The following is a 16,705-nucleotide window of genomic DNA, read 5'->3' as shown; positions in this document are numbered from 1 at the left end:
GATCCCCATAACTCTTCTGTTTGTTCTTTTCTTCCATTGTTTGATAACAGGAATGTGTTGTCCTCCTGTTCTTGATTACAGAAAGATTTTCCTCATGATTTTATTTTATCTTTTTTTGTTTTGAGGGATTTGTTTTTTTGATTTGTTAACTGTTCTCAGTTTAAGTTTGTGTAGTCAAGCTACCATAGAAAACAGAGTAGCATAATGGCATAAAACTCATGACCAAGTTATTAAATGGGGAGACACTGTTTATGCAGTAGATGAGATCCTTCGGGATTTTAGGTGATAAATATGTAATAATCCATAAAATATTAAATAAGCTAAGAAAAAAAAATATTTGCACATTGATACTGATAGTGTGGCAAGGATGTTTTCAGCATTATGTTGCATGCAATGTTGCTATTGGAATTCCTGATGTTCTCTTCACAGGTTGAGTTCTTTTGTGAACTCTTCAAACCAGAAATTTTAGTACGGGAGCAAGAAGTTTCTGTGGGAAGAGTGCATCTCGTGAAGAAACAAAGCCTGGCTCTTACTGTAAAAAGGTAGAATATCTTGCAGTTTTGAATTGGAATAGAATATATTGGGAATCACATAATTAAAAAATGCAAATCAAACAATCTCACTCAAATAGGAGAGATGTGACGAGATTTCTCTTGTAATCTGACCTATACTTTGTGCATCTTTAAGACTGTCTGTGTCGTAATTCTGGCTGCCAAAGCATGGAGATTTTCAGATTCTTTCATACAGGAGTTTCTTCAGAGCTTTTTTGGATCTGTGGTTGTTGTAATTAGACTTTGATGACTTTTATTTGTGAAGGGAGATCTTTGTAGTACATGACACTAACTGCACTGGTCTGGACCGTCTTTGGGAACCCTGAATTTTTAGGTTGTATGTTTAGGAAAGTAAGTATCTTGTGTAAGGCTTATCAGGATATCATGGAATTAATTTTTTCCAAACCTCTTTTCTAAATCAATAATAATAATCCTGAATTCAACTATTCCTCTAAAAAGTAAGATAGATAAAATTGAAATGAGCTCCTACATAAGTCTTGGCTTTGAATGACTTTCTTTATTTTGTCAGAACAAAGCAAACTTTTGCTGCCACCCGACCATCTGCAGTACTGATTGAGCAGCTTGCAGTTTGTGTTGTCAAAGGAGAGCCTGTGCTCTTGGTTGGTGAAACAGGAACTGGTAAAACCTCAACTGTTCAGTACCTCGCTCATGTTACAGGTAAATGCAGTGTGGGCACCAACTTGTGCAAAGGTTATTTAAGAGACAAAATACAGAAACAAGTTGATGTGCTTTCTGTTTCTTTTCTAAGGACACCATCTGAGGGTTGTCAACATGAACCAACAAAGTGACACCGCAGATCTGCTCGGGGGGTGAGTTGTTGATTACTGTTAGGTGTGTTTTGCACAACAACTTGGCAGTATAAGAACAACCTTCTTGCAAGCATTGCTGTATTGTCAAAGAATTGTTTCAGATGCAGCCCAGTTTCGTGGTTTCCTAAGATATTTATAATACTTGTTTGCATGCTGAACCCTTGCTTTCCTTGCTGTAGAACACAGGCAGTTAACTGAAATGTATGCATGTATATGATGAAGTAATTTAAAAGCAGAACCCAAGGTTGCTTTAAAAACAGCTAAACTGTTCAGTATAAATCTGATAAAATATGCACTAGGCATATTAATAGTGGCAGAGCTGTTTTACTTACTAGTGCCATTTTGTCTTTTTTAAACTGGTTTTATACAGTAGTTTAGATAAGTGCTGGTTGTTTTTTTTCAGTCATTATTTTAGTGGAAAATAAACTTTGTAACCTGGCTTCTTCAATGCATAATCTTGTTTCAGTGAATGTATTTGTTAGTACACGTTTGTTTGTCATAGTCACAAAGGAGCAGGAACTAACCAATAACTCCTCTTTTCCTTCTTTTCAGTTATAAGCCTGTGGATAACAAGTTGATCTGGCTACCTCTGCGAGAGTCTTTTGAAGAACTCTTCTACCAAACATTTTCTAGAAAGAAAAATCAGACGTTCTTGGGCCATATTCAGACCTGCTACAGGCAGAAACGTTGGCATGATCTGCTAAAACTAATGCAACATATTCATAAATCTGCTATTAATAAAGGAGCAAAAGAAAGTCCATCTGGTGAGAATTCAGGCTGTTTTAATGCAGATCATTAGTGGTGAACCGTTACAGACAGTAGACAAGTAGTTGTGAAGTTTTTGTTCAGTGATTGTCTCTTTATTCTGTCCTTTCTTCTAGTTTTGAAAAGCACGATCTCTTGTCTATAGCAAAATATGCAAATACTGTTAGAATAGTCTTTTTTTCCTAACTGATCACTGCTGTCTGCTATCTATCCATCACTGCTGTCTAACAGCGAAGATTGTCTGAACCATGGTGCCCTTGACTTTTGATCTCTACTCAGTGTGCTTCTTGTTTGCTGTGTTGGTGAACAGTCCTAGTTGTTTATCTGTCATTCTGGCAAATGGATGCCTTCATACTTTCTCTCAGACTTGGAGTCTTAACAAATCTCAACAAGTATCACCTATTTTAAAAGCAGAAAAAGCTTTTAGTAATGACTTTAAAAGCTTTCTAGAAGCTTGTTGATGGCTTGTTTTCACTGCCTGTTATGTGGACTTGACAAGTCCTTTACTTTGATTTATTGTTGTTGTCTGTGAGTAACATTTTTTTCCTCTTTTATACTTGGCATCCATTTTGGATTAGAAGCAATACTGATAGTTGCCTTTCATGAAGTGGTTTCTGGCCCTAGATATAATGAGTGAAACAGTAGCTTTCTTTCAGAATGGGCCAAGTGAAATTACTTATGAACCTCTTCTCCTTCTTTTACCTGATTCTTTTGAAGGTACAGTTATAAAATTAAATGTACACAACTAGCAGAAAAGATAAGAATGTAAGATCTGCTCAGTTTTTCAAGCAGCTTGATACCATGATAGATGTGGATGTGGTGTTAAGAATTCAGTGAAGAATTCAGTCCATCAGGCTTTGGTTGAACTTGATGATCTTTAAGGTCTTTTCTACCCTAAATGATTCAGTGATTCTATAAAATACTGCTTCTAAACACTTTTGTCCTATTCTATTGCTACGAACATAAATTTTGTTTTCCTTACAGGCTCACCATTGAAGGAGAAGTGGGAGGCATTTGGTCTTAAACTGAATCACGCTCATCAACAGATGAAGATGACAGAAAATGCACTTCTCTTTGCTTTTGTAGAGGTATTTAGAGTTTTACGTTTTGATACTGAGAAAAATGAGGAGGACTGTTAATGAAACATTGTGATCAGTATTATACAAATAACTTCCTGGCAGGAGTCTTCATGTGAAGTAAAACTTGTAGTGAAGTAGTTTCACAATAGCTATGTGGAACAGTGTGACCTACTTCATGGGGCTGGAATTTAGATGGAGGGAGGAGAAAAAGAGTGTTTGGTGGTAGCAAGCTAATTTAATGCTGTGTAAAATAAGGGTTAGGACTGTATGATAAAAGGTTATTGACAGTACAGAATATCATGTTTTCAAATTGATAAGATTACAAAATACATCTTGACCAATCTGCAGTAGGATACCCTCATGCATAGGGGTTCCACTGAAGTATTTAGTAAGAAAAATGTGTGCTATGTATGTATCTGGAATAGATTTGTGTGAGATTTCAAACCCATGGTATTACAGTCTAATGACACTGTATGTGGTAGGGGAAACTATAGTGTTTTAAGTATAGCTGTACTTTGTCATCCTATTAGTCTGAGTATGCTTTCAAATTTTATAAAATAATCAGTTCTCTTTCTGAAAAGGACTATATAAATAGATGGGGAATGTTTGAATGAGTATAGTTTCATTCAGTAAAGTCTAGTTCACTGAGAAATGTTGTGTTGCTTTTGTCACTGTTTGGATTTCTTTAGTTGAACCATCTTATGGGTGTTGTCAGTGAAGCTTTTGCACCACAGTGATGAGTGTTGCTGACAGGCAACACTGTAAAAAAGAAAGCCTAGTTCTGTTATAAAGGAGCAGATCTAAATGGTGAAAATTGTTTGGCTTTTATGACTTAGAAAATAATTGCTGTTGTTGAGGGAGATTAGTAAAACCGCAGTGGCTGTAAAAAGATCTGGGACTGCCTTTTTGTCTAATGAACCCATAGACTGAAGTACAAGTATTTCCTATATGCAGGTGATACATCACTGCTGGTGATATGAGTAACAGATTGATCTTATTTTTAGGGTACTCTGGCACAAGCAGTAAAAAAAGGAGAGTGGATTTTATTGGATGAGATCAACTTGGCTGCAGCAGAGACGTTAGAGTGCCTGAGTGGTTTATTGGAAGGATCATCTGGTTCGCTGGTGTTACTGGACAGAGGAGACACAGGTACTGTTTCTGTGTTTTACACTATGTTTTTCTGTCCAATCTGTTGAATTCCCAATCCTAAATAAATAACATTTACCATTATGGTGAATCTGTGCAGAGGAGAATGTGTTCTTTCTATACTTCACATTTGTATGCAAGAAGTGGGAGTTTAATTCACTGCATCCCAGGAGACTTCAGATAACATACTGTTGTAGCTTTTGCCTATTTGGACTCTATGAGGAATAGGACTCTAGTGCTTGTGTTAAGCATTACAGTCTCTGAAGAGTATTCAATGGGTGTCTTTTTTTCAGAAAGCTGAGCTAGCAAATGATGTGAAGTCACTAACCATTTCTCTTGTGCAGACCACACTCCAGCCATTCACGGAGCAACAGCCTCCTTGGAAGACAAAAATCCTCACCCCGTTCTTCTTCTGCTGCATTTCATATTGCTTGGCATGATGTATTTTTAGTAGAATGTGCCTTTGACCTACTTGGGTCACAGCCAGACCCCAGTGCAGATCTAAAGGTGAACAATAAAATTGCTGAATATTATTTTCTAGGCTTACAGCTGGAGACAAATGTTGCATGAGTTCCCTAAGCTGTGTTTTCTTCCTGGCTGAGGGAAACGCTTCCCACTGTTATGAAAGAGACAAAACGAGTTTCATATTGAGAGATTGTATGATTTATGAAATGTTGGTGCTGCTGAGATATCCTGTTATGCACAAATCAGAGATTTCATTTGCTTATGACTGTTGTGTAAAGGTGTGGGTATATTTCTACTAAGTTATATGGGGTTGTTCTCTGAAGACTTATCACCCTGGCATTTGAAGAAGATGTAGTAGTGCAGTAGTAGAAAACTGGCTAAGAAGAAGTCTACCACATTTAATGTAATAAATGTCCTGGGTTTAGCACTAACCCTTTGTTTCATGTTCCTGTTCTTCTTCAGAACCTCTGGTACGTCATCCTGATTTTCGCTTGTTTGCATGCATGAATCCAGCGACAGACGTTGGAAAGCGAAATCTTCCTCCAGGAATACGGAACAGGTAGGAAAAAAAAGAACTCTCTAACAAAATTCTTAAACTTCGATGAAGACAACAACTTTTAACTACCTTGGTGAAATGATTCAGCAAAGAATGCCGTATTGGAAGCCTGAGAATGTAAGTGTGAATTCTAGCTTCATGTGGCAGATGACTTCCACATCACAGTGAGAGTTTTTGTATGAAATAGTGTCATGAAAATACTGTGAAGTTGCCAAGGATGAACAAGGGGTCTAGCAATAATAGAGTGCTGTCACTGGGAACAAGGTAATAATAATTCTTTACAATTAAATTGTCAATGCCTAGGAGTGCTATTACAGCTTATGTTCCAGATGGGGATTATAAAGGGAAATGCTTCATGCTTTCTTATTCTTGATAACTCAGAACTGTTGATGATCCTTGCAAAAAGATACATATTCAGACTTGTTCACTCAGTAGAAAGATGGACTACATGGTAGAACAAGTATGTATTTGAAATATTGGATTTAAGGTATGGCCAGGAAAATTGGAGATGTGGCAAATTCATTCCTTAATAATACCTGCTCCTGAGCGTATGGATCTTCTTGTATGTGATGTATTTTCTCCAATAGCTGCACGTGCAACCCCTTAACAGATTCATTATTGTGTAAAAGTGTATATATGCACTTACTGTGTGTAAATAGTCATTTGCAGTTAATTTTGATATACTGCTACTAGCTCCCTGATTTAGTAGTGAGAGGGGAGAGGAAGAGTGTGGTGCAGAAGAAAGAATATTTCAGTTTCAGCATAACTCGTTAAGTTTAAATGATTTTATATTTGCAGTTGTCAAAAATGAAATGTTGTGTTTTTTCTATTGTTGTAAGATGTCTAAATGTTATGAATTGATTTGACTCATACAGGTTTACAGAACTTTATGTAGAAGAATTGAGAAATGAAGGAGATTTGCAAATTCTTATAATGGATTACCTGAGAGGCTTGAATGTGAGCAAAAATACAGTGCAAGGAATTGTGAAGTAAGTTGTGATTTCTTGGAATCATTGTTAAAATAAGGCACAAAAAGGAAACATACAACTAATCTATGGTTAGAATGTTTTGGGAAACACAGAAATGCTCCGTACACAGCAACTGCCACAGAAACAGAGTTTGGTAGATATAACTTTCTTAATTCTGTACTCATGGGAAGGAGATTCACTTCTTCTTACTAAGAAAGGTATTCTTGGTGACATCAGTTAAAAAAGCACTCTTGTTGCAACCCTCTTTCCCATCTTAGTGATGAAAATGGTTTGTTTCTGTAGATCATACCAATGAAAACCTTGTGTTTTTTAACAAGTAACCATTCTTTTCTGTAGAATAAAGTATATAATCTTGTTCTACTAACCTGAAGAACTGTTAAATGCTTAAGATACTTTCTGTGAGCCAAGCTCTCAAAAAAATGGTTCTGAAATACTGTGTTGCTTTGTTTCGCTGGCTATCCAGATGGCAGAGTTTGGCATGGCTTTCTCAGCTTACAGCTTCGGAAAAAACTTGACAGTTGAAGATAAGCTTAAGTTTGTACTTCAATTCCTCAAAGGAACGTTCTGATCAGAAACAACACTGTGGAACTGTTTTCACCTTCTTTTTTTTTTTTTTTTTTTTTTTTCAGCTTTTATTTAGCTGTGAGAAAGGAAGCCGAAACGAAGCTGGTAGATGGAACTGGCCACAGACCTCATTACAGTCTCCGTACACTTTGCAGGGCACTGAGATTTGCAGCATCTAATCCGTGTAGCAGCATACAGCGCTCACTGTATGAGGTGATTACCTGCACTGAGGTTTATTTCAGTTTGTGTATTCACCACAGAGTCTGTTTGGGTAAAGGAAAATCCTCTCTTCTGGGTGCAGTATTGAAGACAAACGATTCTTTAATTCTGATGCTTTCTGTTTGTTTGTTCTCCTGATGGTTTATGACTTCATTGCTAACAATAACTTTTCTTCTTAGGGCTTCTGTTTGAGCTTTCTGACACAGCTCGACAGAGTTTCTCACCCAGTGGTTCAAAAGCTAATTTGCCAGCATATAGTCTCTGGCAACATCAAAAGCCTTCTCAAGCAGGTATGTAAAAATCCTATTTTTGAGCTGGTGAGTAATCAGAATAGAATTTATTTTGCATTACTTTCACTGCCTTTTTTCTCCTACGTTTCCTACGTGCAGTCTTGCAGTCATGTGTTTTGTGTGTGTGTGTGTGTGTGCAAAAAACCTAAAACTTTTTAAAAATTCAATTCTGTAATAATTTTTGTTTCTCTACAAAATACCTGTATGTTAGATGGTTTATTTGTAAATACAAAAATATGGAAGACTGGATGATTATAGTATTGTGGAGTGTAGGCAGCTTAATGTAGTGACTCCAATAGTAAAACTTCACAGGCTTTTGAGGAATTTTCACAGATTCCTTTGTTTTTAGATCCTAAGCAAGCATCTTTGCTTTTTCTCTGATGAGAAAACAGAAATCTCACTAATTCAGGGAGCCCAAGATGAATGGACAACTGGGATAGGGGAAGCCAGTTGTAAGATAAGCGCATTTGTTTAAGAATAAAAATCTTCATGTCAGAAAATATGAATATAAAAATCTAAAAGCCAATTTGCCATTTGAAAGTGTATTTTGAAATTCAGTGCTACGAGAATGTCTTTAGAAACTGCTGTCTTTGTGGTGCAAAGGTTCCTGCTTCGTGACCTTGAAATAATCTGCTCAGGCTTTTCATTCTGTGACCAGGGGATGGTGCTTATTGTAGGAGTGCTCAGGGAGCAATATAAAATGACTTATTTTAGAATACGTTACAGTGGTATAACAGTAGTTGTCTTCATTAGCAAATTAAAACTCATTTTTATGATCTTTTACTTCTGTCATGTCTCCTCAGCAAATACCAAAACCCCAAGGAGGAAGATTTATACACATAGAAGGATACTGGATTTCTGCTGGGGATAAGGAACCTACTGTAGATGAGACTTACGTGCTAACCCCTTCAGTTAAGCTTAATCTGAAAGATATTGTCAGAGTTGTGTCTGCAGGGTATGTCTTTTTTTTCTGTTGGTAAACTCGGTTAAAGTTGCTTATTTATTGTGTCCATCTAGTCTACATTATTTAGCATGAAAAATATCCAGTTTGCTTCTATCTTATAGTTAACTTTTCATTGTACAGTGTCTTGAGTTTCTTTCTCTTCTGAAGCTATCTAACTGCTATACTGAGTTTTATGTCAGTGATCATCTAGAAATTTTGCAGTTAGAGTATCCAGCTTATTTCACACTTCCATATAGTAACTTCACAGCTAGCAGCTAGCATTTGTGGGTAAAGTTCCTCATGTTAACCCTTTAGTGTATCGTCTTTAATTCAAAATTAGTTAAATAGTGATGTTTTGGTAATGAAGAATCTGTGGAAGATTCAAGTGATGCTGGTATCTTGTATATGAGGAAGATAGGACTCATGCTTCTAAACCACTGTGTTGGTTGTCCCTCTTAGGACTCACCCAGTACTGATTCAAGGAGAAACCTCTGTTGGTAAAACCAGTTTAATTCGCTGGTTGGCTGCTGCTACGGGGAACCACTGTGTAAGGATCAACAACCACGAGCATACTGACATCCAGGAATATATTGGCTGTTATACATCAGATGCCTCTGGGAAGTTGGTATTTAAGGAAGGTGGGTCAGCATATTGCATTTACTTCACATTCCTGTGTTCCTTTCCTCATTCTTTCTCTTTTGCCTAATTTGTCTACTTTATTGCAATGGAGAGATAACCTTCTATGAAGGTAGTATGTACCTACTGATAGTTACTTATGCAAATTACAGTAAATTCTTAAGAGTTTATGTGTCTCATTGCTATTCTACTTCTTGTCCTTTTGTACATAAAGAATTCAGTAGTTTAAGCTGTTGCTTCCATGTTTGAATTAGCTTTTACACTGAGTGAAAACTGATTACTGAAAGTATCTAAATGCATTCTCTGTTAGATTTAATTTGTTAAATTTTTAACTAGAACTCTTTCTGTTCCCTCCAAGGCATCCTCATAGATGCAATGAGAAAGGGTTACTGGATTGTTCTAGATGAACTGAACTTGGCTCCCACTGATGTTCTGGAGGCTCTCAATCGATTGCTGGATGATAACAGGGAGCTGTTCATTACTGAGACTCAGGAAGTTGTCAGAGCTCACCCTCACTTCATGCTCTTTGCTACACAGAATCCTCCAGGACTCTATGGTGGCAGGAAGGTCTGTATAATCTCTTATTTTGTGTAACTATGACTCTAGAGGGTGAATCCCTATTGTACATAGAAGTGTGATGTGAAAACCTACTGATGCGTAGTACGAAATTAATATGAAACTCTAAGGAGGTAGGAGGTAGAAGATTGATCTGGAATGACTGTAAGTACAACTGGATTCCTATTTAGGTTAGATACAGATATCAAAGCTCTAATTAATTTTGAATAGTTGAAATGTAAGTGCTATACTGAACTGGAGTTGACATATGCTATAATTGATGCAGTATTCCGTGTTCAAGAGCACTGGAGAAGAGATTTGACTTAAATTATTGATGTATGTTTCAAAGCTCTTGTCCTCATCTGTTACACTTTCTTCTACATCTATGTGTATGTGTTTATTTGTTTACAATGAGACTAGTCATATTTCCTTAGGATGTGTAGGAAAAGATTTATAACATAAGGAAAAGCTCAAAAAAAAAAAAAAAAAAAGGAAAAACTCAAAGCAATAGCATGTTCTTGTATTTTAGGTTTTGTCCAGAGCCTTCAGAAATCGTTTTGTAGAACTGCATTTTGATGAACTGCCAAGCACTGAACTGGAAACCATCCTGCACAAACGATGCAGTTTGCCACCTTCTTATTGCAGCAAGCTTGTTAAAGTCATGTTAGACCTGCAAGTATGAGAGTCTTTCTTCTTTTTGTAGAAGACTGCAATGCTAAGTAATAGAAATTCATTTTGGGGGGCGATGTGTTGTGAACTGATTTCTATAGAATGCAGTTAAATGAAGAAAATCCACAGTGAAGTACTTAATTCAGTGGTTAGGATGGAGAATAGGGAAGATGATGTCAGATTTGGAAGAAGACCAGCAGCAGCAACAGCAGCAAAATTAATAACTGAAGGCCTTGTGTTTTAGTGTGTAAAACTGTTTCTTGGCCTGAATGGGAAGTATAATAATAGATTTGTAGCAGCATTTGGGCCATGCCAAATTTGGTACTATTTTTGAGCAATAGTTTTGACTGTGTTCTGGTACGCCTATGTGTTTAACAGACACTTAACACTTAGTAAATACCTAAAACTATCTTGTATTGTAAAGCAGTTGCAGTAGTATAAACCAAATCACACTCTTTCTATCGCTTTCTGAATATCTTGGTTTATTTTGCTGCACTAAAGTAAAGTAAACTTAAAAATTATTAGCATTCCTTTTGGTGTAGAACCTCCTTCCTTGTTTGGATTTTGCTTTATTCCAGGTACCTATCTTCTTACTATTTTTACTTATACATACAGGTACTCTGGGACTTGTGACAATGCTGGATTCCACCCCTCCCCCCCCCACCTCCCCATACAATTCATTTGAATGAATGTCATATTAACCCTGTGTAAAAAAAATCAGACTCATCAGAAAATGACTCACCTCTTGTTCTTATGCCAGTCTTACCGCAGAGGTTCAACAGTTTTTGCTGGAAAGCATGGGTTCATTACTTTGCGGGATCTGTTTCGTTGGGCTGAAAGGTATAGATTGGCAGAACAGCTGGAGAAGGATTATGACTGGCTTCAGCACTTAGCAAATGATGGTAAGCCATGCTGCTTTTCTTCAGTTGTTTTGAAGTACCTCTGGGGAATTGCATTGTAACCCCAGTAATTAGGTATAAGCTTTTATTTCTAGTTAACTAGATAGTAATTGATTTTTCTCTTCCTCTGTTTCATAGGCTTTATGCTTCTGGCAGGAAGAGTGAGGAAACAGGAGGAGGTGGATGTTATACAGAGAGTCATTGAAAAGCATTTCAAAAAACGTGTGTATCCTGAGTCTCTCTTCTCAGAGGAAAGTGTCAAAAAGCTCCTGGGTGAGTTTCTTAGAAAAAAATGTTTGTAATTCTCTAGTTGTGACTGAGGCTGACCGATTAATTTCTGTTGTGCAGCTAAATCCTCCACACAGATGTCAGTGATGGGCAGAGATTTTAAACATATTGTCTGGACTCAAGGCATGAGGAGACTTGCAGTTTTGGTGGGAAGAGCCCTGGAGTTTGGTGAACCTGTACTGTTGGTGGGAGAGACTGGGTATGATACTGTTTGTTTGTAGTGCTGCAACAGCCACAGAGTTGAATGCACAAAGATTGACCAGGTTTCAGTGCTTTTTTTTGGTCCTGGGCATTGAAGTCTCTGTCATGGCATGACTCGCAACTGTTGTTTTTTCACAATTCCATTTAGAGGGGAGATAATCATACCTCTTTCAGCTCAAGCCTTTAATAAGGTTGTATTGTATATGACTTCATAGAAATTACATAGGAAATAGTAAAACTGAAATTCCATTTCTACTTTTCGCAAGTTGCCCTCTAGAATCTTAATGTGTCTCACTGGGAAGCCACTTTGAGAAGTTGTGTCAGTTTGCTGTTTGAGAGCATGTTTGTATTTTAAGGGCTTGACAGACTGTAGGTGAGATACTACCTTTTTTTCCCCACTTCTGTGTACTAAGAAGGAGATAATGGAAATAGATACTGTCTGCTTTTGAATTTGTTACAAATTTGGAGAGCAGATTTTTGTGGAAGAGAAAGGAAGAAATACACGAGAAAGAGAGAAGTAACGTTTTTCACAAAATGGGAGCTCCAGGCCCTCAGCAGTTTAATTCCTCAGACTTGGGCATGGTTAAGACATGTAGCATTTTGTGTTCCAGTTAACTGACATATTAAGCTAGTTTGCTGACTGCAGGGGCAGGCTGAAATGAATTTGTTTTTCAGCCTGTAGAAGTCTATCAGCACAGATAATAATTTAAATTTTAACTAAAGGCATGTTATGCAGGTCAGCAGCAGTTGTGACAAAAATGGCTTCACACTGCATATGTTTTAGTTAAAGGAAAAGAGAAGCAGGAAATTTGCGTTCTGAGCCTTTGTATCATAGATATTCAATGAAAGTGTGAATCCTGTCCAAAGTGAGCTGGTTTTTATTCTCACCTTTTCGACTATATGGCTTTTTGCAGGTGTGGTAAAACTACCATTTGCCAAATGTTTGCAGCATTAACAAATCAAAAGCTATATTCAGTGAACTGCCACTTGCATATGGAGACTTCAGACTTCCTGGGAGGACTGCGACCAATCAGACAGAGATCAAGTGACCAGGTTTGTGTGATATTGGTAGTAGCTGGTGGAAACAAATGGAAACAAAAAATAACTATTATTAATGACTTTTCATTTCCTTTTCCATTTCTTAGGAGGAATATGATGGTTCTCGACTCTTTGAGTGGTGTGATGGACCTCTTGTTTTAGCAATGAAAGAAGAGGGTTTTTTCCTCCTTGATGAGATTTCTCTAGCTGATGATTCTGTTCTAGAGAGACTTAACAGGTATGTCTTAGAAATGTTTAATATTCAGTATCTTCAGATAGACGTCATACAAACATGAGCAGGGTAAATCTAGTTTTTTAGGACCTCTGTTTCTTGGCCTAATTTTAAATTAACTGATTTTTTTTTTCTTAACCCTATAGTGTGCTTGAAGCTGAGAAGACATTGGTTCTTGCTGAAAAAGGTGGTCAAGATGATGAGGATAATGAAGTGGAACTGTTGGTTGCAGGGAATAAATTTCGTATCCTTGCAACTATGAACCCAGGAGGTGACTTTGGGAAGAAAGAGGTAAGTATCAAAGTCAACTGGAAGTATAACATACTTCTGGTTGTATTAACTGTTTCATTATTAGAAGTGCAATGCAAAAATGAATCAACTAATTCTGGCATTCAGTGCTTTCTGGTTGGAGCCTGCCACACTGCTCTAAAGGATGATTAGGATACACCTGTACTCCATCACTTCTGTGTACTCTCATTTTGACAGTACTGTGTCAATGCTGAGCAGAATGTCAAAGAAAACTTAGAAGCTCTAAATACTGTCGGTAGGCTTGGTTATCAGAATATTTTGGGTATGTGAAATGTGGTTCATGAAGCAAGAGAATTCAGCTCTAGCATGAAGCTACTGTAGTGTGAAACTGAATCGCAGATTATTCTCCTTAAGATGTTTCAGAAAGTGACAACTAGAAGTTACCTTTCATTCTTACTGAATATGTTACATTTCCAAATATGTTTCTCATTAAGTGGAAAAAAATCTGTTTTTGAAGTTGTTTAAAAGCCAGTTAAAAATGCTTTGAAGTGATACTGAGGCGAAGAAAGGAGCTCTCTTAATGGCATTCCATTAAGGTGGTTTCTACAGTACAAAAAAAATTGCTGTAAACCAAATTTTTAATGGGAATTTCTTTCTCCGTTGCATTTGCACTAATAAATTTTGTTTTGTTAATTCAGCCAGGGTTAAGAAAAGAGCTGTGGGAAGGAGTGTTGTAATTGAGGCAATTTCTATATGGTAGCTTTTTTCTGTATGCCATTGCATTCATTGCCATTGCTTGATACATGATGTCCTGGAATGAAATGGAGTTTTGGTGCTTGCAGACCAGCTTTGTTTCTTTCTATATTCTTTTGAATTTTCTGTTTTGCCAGCTGTTCCCTGCATAGGTGCCACTACTAGGAATGTTAAAATTCAGTGCTCTCAAAACTGTTAAAAAGTAGCACTATTAAAATTAGAATTGAGGCTGTGGACTGCTCACTCTGTTGTTTTCAAGTACTGTGGCTGCAAGGCTATCATGCAGCCTCATGTAATGTGCTATGTGAAATGAATTCCTATGTAGTCCTGCTTGTTTGCAGCTTTCTCCCGCGTTGCGCAACAGATTTACAGAGATATGGTGTCCACAAAGCAATGGCCGTGATGACTTGATACAGATTGTGAAACATAATCTTCACCCAGGATTGTCTCTGGGTGGAATAAACCGTCAAGGTGGGTATTTTTCTGTGTGTCCAATTATACAAGCATTATTAAGAAAATGAGGTATACTGCTAAACTTTCCTCAAAATTTACATCAGTGTGTACCTTTTTATTGAAAGTGTGTTTGTCTTTGGGGACAGTTCAGAAATACTTTAGACTTTGTTCTTCATTCATGGTGTGTGCTCTTTGATTAGCCAGAGGCAAAATCAGGGCAGATAACTGAATTATCCCCAGCTCCTTAGTGCCCAATCTTAGTTCTAGTGTAAGTTACTGAAAGAACTGTCATTCTGTTTTCTGCCAGCACTTTGCTGTTAACATTAATAGTTTGATTTTGACTTGTTACTTGAATTTAAAAGGATGTGTAACACAGCACAGGCCTGGATTTATTCTTCAGTTGTCATGCTTATTAGGGCATAGAATACCCATCTGTGTTTGTGTGTTATGGCTGCATGTACATTAAAATTATGCTTCTTATATAACAATATATATTTGACCAATAACTTTTTGATAGCTAATTTTTGACTTTTTTTCAGGAGCAGACATAGCAGAGCTCATGATGGACTTTGTTGAATGGCTGACTAATCAAGAGTTCGGTCGCCAGTGCATTCTCAGTGTGCGAGACATCTTATCATGGGTTAATTTTATGAATGTCATGGTAGAGGAGTCCAATTCTGCCAAGGAACATAGGCATCTTTATGTTTCTCCAGTGATGTCTTTCGTCCATGCTGCGTGTTTGGTGTACATTGATGGAATTGGATCAGGTTTGTCTTCAGTGTTCACTTTGTAGTGGAAAAATAGAAAGATATTTGTGTTGATATATTTGAGCAGAATGCTGACAAAATGCTTTGAGGCAGTAGGGAATAGGGAACTCTTAACGGGAGAAGTTTTCATTTCTATTTGACAATATTTTATTATTTGTGGTTTTTTAACATATTAGAATAATACAACAAGCCTAAGTAAGTTGCAGGCAGTAATAACAACATTGCAAAGGCAAGCACAGAAATTAAGAAAGCTTGTGTTTTTTATCAAATCTTCTAAGCTGATGTATTGTGATATGATATTTAATTATATGTATTTGTATTACTGTCTTCCTCCTAAGCCAGGGGCTAGCCAGTATCATATGCATAGTTCAGAATGCATGTCTGTCTCTTTGGAGACTGGCTGAGAGAGATGGGGAGAGCAGGGAGAAATTGAAAAGCCAGAAGAAGTGCAGGTAGGGAAGGCTTGGAAAACTGGTCAGGATGACAATGATGGTAGCAGAAAGGCTTTGGGAAATATGTCCTTAAGTTCCGTTGGTCAGAGAGAAGTTTATTTATGTTAAATAGCTGTGAATGCAGGCATGTAAAAGAACTTACACCTGAACAGACTACTGCACAAAACTGGCATCTGTGAAGGAGCACTGTCTCCTTGTTATTAGATGAATGTGCCTAGATATGGATGTGAAGCATGCTTTCCTGATTACAGGTACAACATCCTGCTCAGCTGATATGGCTTTACTAGCTCGTGAAAAATGCCTAACATTCCTATGTGAGAAAATGAGTCAATTCCTTGAACTGACTGATTATCAGAAGAATGAGCTGAAGATCTATGACAGAACGAAGAAGGAGTTTGTGTGGATGGACAGCTTTATGGGAATCCAACCATTTTTTATTCCAAGAGGCAAGAGACTGTGGGAGTGGGTGGACATTTGTTCTGTGTTTTTGCTCCCATTAGTTCTGTTACTCAGCAGATTTGGTGAGGCACTGGAACAGGTTGCCCAGAGAGGTGGTGGATGACCTGTCTTTGGAGACATCTAACATCAGGCTGCACCAGACTGTGGGTAACCTGATCTAGCTGTGGGGTGTTCCTTGTTCATTTCAGGGGAGTCGAACTAGATGACCTTTAAGGGTCCTTTCCAACTCGAGCAATTCTGTGATTCTCACTAGAATATCTAAAGAGTTGCAGACCAATTAGTAATCTGTTGTGAAGTTTAGAAAAGCAACTTTCCTAGCTCCAGTTGTGGTAGTGGCAATTTGGAAACATTTGTTTCTGTGGTTCTCTGTCACTTTACACGATATGGAGAACATCCACTAAGTTCAGCCTAAAGCTACAAGTCATCCTGGCCCTTCTGTAAAGCCTCAGAGGCAATGGTCCTAGGTACAATCTTCAGAAAGAATAATGTCCTGCCTTTTTATATTGTCTCAAAGACTTGCTATGACTTTTGCATAGTTGCAAAGTCTCTGCATTTCAGTTCCTCATTTGCTAAGTTAATGCAAATGATTCTATCCAAATATTGCTTTCCACCCCTAAAATGTCCCTAAAGTAAGTGAGGGGACCAAAAAGTGGCAGA

The 16,705-nt window shown here is 37.4% G+C and overlaps 1 protein-coding gene across 1 annotated transcript in view; it reads left to right on the top strand.

Annotated features, from left to right (window-relative positions):
- MDN1 (midasin AAA ATPase 1) overlaps positions 1–16,705 on the top strand; it is a 93,682-nt gene that overhangs the window by 19,730 nt on the left and 57,247 nt on the right. The window contains exons 13-35 of the mRNA XM_052690548.1: positions 430–542; positions 1,081–1,229; positions 1,321–1,381; positions 1,934–2,145; positions 3,131–3,234; positions 4,230–4,374; positions 5,299–5,395; positions 6,268–6,381; positions 7,011–7,158; positions 7,344–7,454; positions 8,258–8,409; positions 8,857–9,035; positions 9,392–9,600; positions 10,118–10,264; positions 11,018–11,159; positions 11,295–11,429; positions 11,505–11,643; positions 12,560–12,698; positions 12,791–12,921; positions 13,062–13,206; positions 14,259–14,388; positions 14,910–15,137; positions 15,841–16,035. Of these exons, the coding sequence (XP_052546508.1) occupies positions 430–542; positions 1,081–1,229; positions 1,321–1,381; positions 1,934–2,145; positions 3,131–3,234; positions 4,230–4,374; positions 5,299–5,395; positions 6,268–6,381; positions 7,011–7,158; positions 7,344–7,454; positions 8,258–8,409; positions 8,857–9,035; positions 9,392–9,600; positions 10,118–10,264; positions 11,018–11,159; positions 11,295–11,429; positions 11,505–11,643; positions 12,560–12,698; positions 12,791–12,921; positions 13,062–13,206; positions 14,259–14,388; positions 14,910–15,137; positions 15,841–16,035 (3,325 nt within the window). The remainder of the gene's footprint in view (positions 1–429; positions 543–1,080; positions 1,230–1,320; positions 1,382–1,933; positions 2,146–3,130; positions 3,235–4,229; positions 4,375–5,298; positions 5,396–6,267; positions 6,382–7,010; positions 7,159–7,343; positions 7,455–8,257; positions 8,410–8,856; positions 9,036–9,391; positions 9,601–10,117; positions 10,265–11,017; positions 11,160–11,294; positions 11,430–11,504; positions 11,644–12,559; positions 12,699–12,790; positions 12,922–13,061; positions 13,207–14,258; positions 14,389–14,909; positions 15,138–15,840; positions 16,036–16,705) is intronic.

The sequence above is a fragment of the Tympanuchus pallidicinctus genome, unplaced genomic scaffold, assembly GCF_026119805.1.
Source record: "Tympanuchus pallidicinctus isolate F22 unplaced genomic scaffold, pur_lepc_1.0 scaffold1, whole genome shotgun sequence".
Lineage (NCBI taxonomy): Eukaryota > Metazoa > Chordata > Aves > Galliformes > Phasianidae > Tympanuchus > Tympanuchus pallidicinctus.
The sequence above is the reverse complement of the archived record's forward strand: the minus strand, read 5'-3'. Positions and strand labels throughout refer to the sequence as shown.